This window comes from Cariama cristata, unplaced genomic scaffold, assembly GCF_000690535.1.
Source record: "Cariama cristata isolate BGI_N322 unplaced genomic scaffold, ASM69053v1 scaffold38896, whole genome shotgun sequence".
Classification (NCBI taxonomy): domain Eukaryota; kingdom Metazoa; phylum Chordata; class Aves; order Cariamiformes; family Cariamidae; genus Cariama; species Cariama cristata.
The window spans coordinates 1212-3313 of NW_009621044.1; the positions used below are offsets into that span (position 1 = coordinate 1212).

At 62.4% G+C, this 2102-nt stretch overlaps 1 protein-coding gene across 1 annotated transcript; it reads right to left on the reverse strand.

The window, feature by feature from the left end:
* Positions 1-484: 484 nt before the first annotated feature.
* LOC104162966 (mitochondrial ubiquitin ligase activator of nfkb 1-A-like) lies at positions 485-2026 on the reverse strand. The gene is given in 6 exon segments (XM_009701817.1): positions 485-673; positions 675-1059; positions 1061-1174; positions 1362-1482; positions 1565-1652; positions 1910-2026. Coding segments are annotated over 6 exon segments (1014 nt in total).
* Positions 2027-2102: the final 76 nt, after the last annotated feature.

Here is a 2102-nt window from a genome sequence, read left to right on the forward strand (position 1 = left end):
TTGCCGCAGTGGCTTGGTGGGGGTTGGGTCTCTCTCTGTGTCCCACTGTGCCCGCTGTGTCCCACTAGCCCTAGTCTTGCCCCCGCCATCCTCCCCATTAAGCCAAATGCTGGAAAAGCAAAGCAAGGCGAAACTCCTGTATGGCTTTGAGGAGGTCAGGGCCGGGAAAGGGGCATGGGTCAAAGAGCCGGCAGCCAAAGGAATGCCCTGACATGGGGCAGGTGACTCAGCTCCTTGGCTCAGGCACTGAATAAGTTTCCCCCAAGCCTTCATGTTTGTGGGGGGTCTCTCTGGCAGACAAAGGGAGGATGAGGAGGCTATAACTTCCCCCCCCTTGCCAAAAACACAGAGGGGGGACACAGCAGGACCCCTCCCTCCCAATAGGAATCACACAGCTGCACGCAAGGGGGACAGCTGAAATTTCTGCAGGCTCCAGGTTTGGCTTGGTTCACGCTACCCCTCCCTGGGTGCCCCCCAGGTGCTCTCAGGCCTGGTAGAGGGGCACCACGCGGTCAATGGGCCCCCGGCAGATAGGACAGAGGTGGGCAGGCAAGGCCTGGAAGCAGCGGAAGCAGCAGCAGATGTGGCCGCAGCCCAAGAGAACACACTCGCGAGGCCGCGTCAGGCAGATCACGCAGGAGTCCTCGGGCCCCCCATCCCCGGCCTCCTCGGTGCTCCTTGTCCTCGGGCGGCTGCTTGAGGCGGGCACGGCGATAGGCACGGCACAGGGCGTGCAGGAGGACGGCCAGGCCCACTGCGGCGCACAGCACAGCCACTCCCTTCCAGAGCCCGCTGGCTGACTCCAGCTCCGCCAGCACCGTCTGCCAGTCCCCCAGGCACAGAAAATACTCGCCTCCCTGGGCCGGCGGCTGGAGGTGCAGGGAGCCATCGAGGTGCAGGGCCAGCTCCCCAATGCCTGTGAGCCCAGCCCCCACGCGTAGCATCTCCTCTGTCTCCAGGATGCCCTTGGGCTTCTCCCCACTCAAGTACTGGCCCAGGAGGTCACGGAAGCCATGGGCCGGCTGCTGGAACCGCTCCTACACCGGCCCCAGCGGCACGGACGGCTCGGAGTGGGCTCTCCACGCTCACCTGCGTCACAGCCTCAGTGTCTGGCGAGGCCAGCAAGAAGGGGACGGTGTAGACCTGCTCTGAGAGCACCCGCTCGCTCTCGCTCCTGCAAGCAGAGAGGGCAGAGCTGAGATGTGGACAACATGGAGGAACTCTGAGCTCCTGGACCTCAGCCGAAGGTAGGGACTAGAGCCTTTAACCGAGCCACTTTCTGCCTCTCACGTGGTTCCAGAGGACAGCAGTCTGGACGCACCGGTGCAAGCCCACCCCTGCTGTCCCCTCCCATTGCTCACCAGCTCCGGGCCAAGCTGTTCCAGATCAGTCGATGCTCTTTCAGAAGCAGTTTCTGGATCACGCCCTGCAGCCCTTCATGGTAATGGCTGGTCAGCACAGCCTTGGCTGGCAGCACTATGCCTAAGGACCAAGGGATACATCACGGTTGAGGGAGGGGAGCCTGGCCCCTTGTCCCCGGTGTAGGGCCACAGGGTCTCCTTACCTTCCAGGGCAACATAAGGCAAGCAACTCCCATCAGCTGCAGACACCAGTGCTGGTAAATCATCATCGACCTGGAGCTTTGGGGCCTCCTGGAGGAGCAAGGACTGAGTGTGACCATGGGCAGGGGCAGATGGGCTGACTGGCAGAGGGTGGTTCATGCATGGCTTTGTAGGGATCTCTAGCAGGATGTGACCTGCTTGGTCCTGGGCATCTTGACACTGGTAGAGGATGCAGCAGGCTGCAGTCATCAGCGAGGTGCACCCAAACCAAAGGCTCTAGGCTGGGCAGTGTAGGGCTGTGGGGAAGGGACAGTGGGCAGGAGAGAGCATCTGAGGGACAAGGCTACCTGTATGCGTGCCACGACTCTGGCTTTCTTCCTGTACAGGTAGTAGAAGAGGCCGGAGAAGGCGAGGCTGGAGCCTAGGCAGAGCAGTTCCCCAGGTGTGATGGGTGGCGCGTCCATGGTGCCAGGCTTGGGCAGCACGCCTGCAAGGTAGGTGTGTTGGCTGGGGGACGGGCTGTGTCGGCCCAGGGGCAGG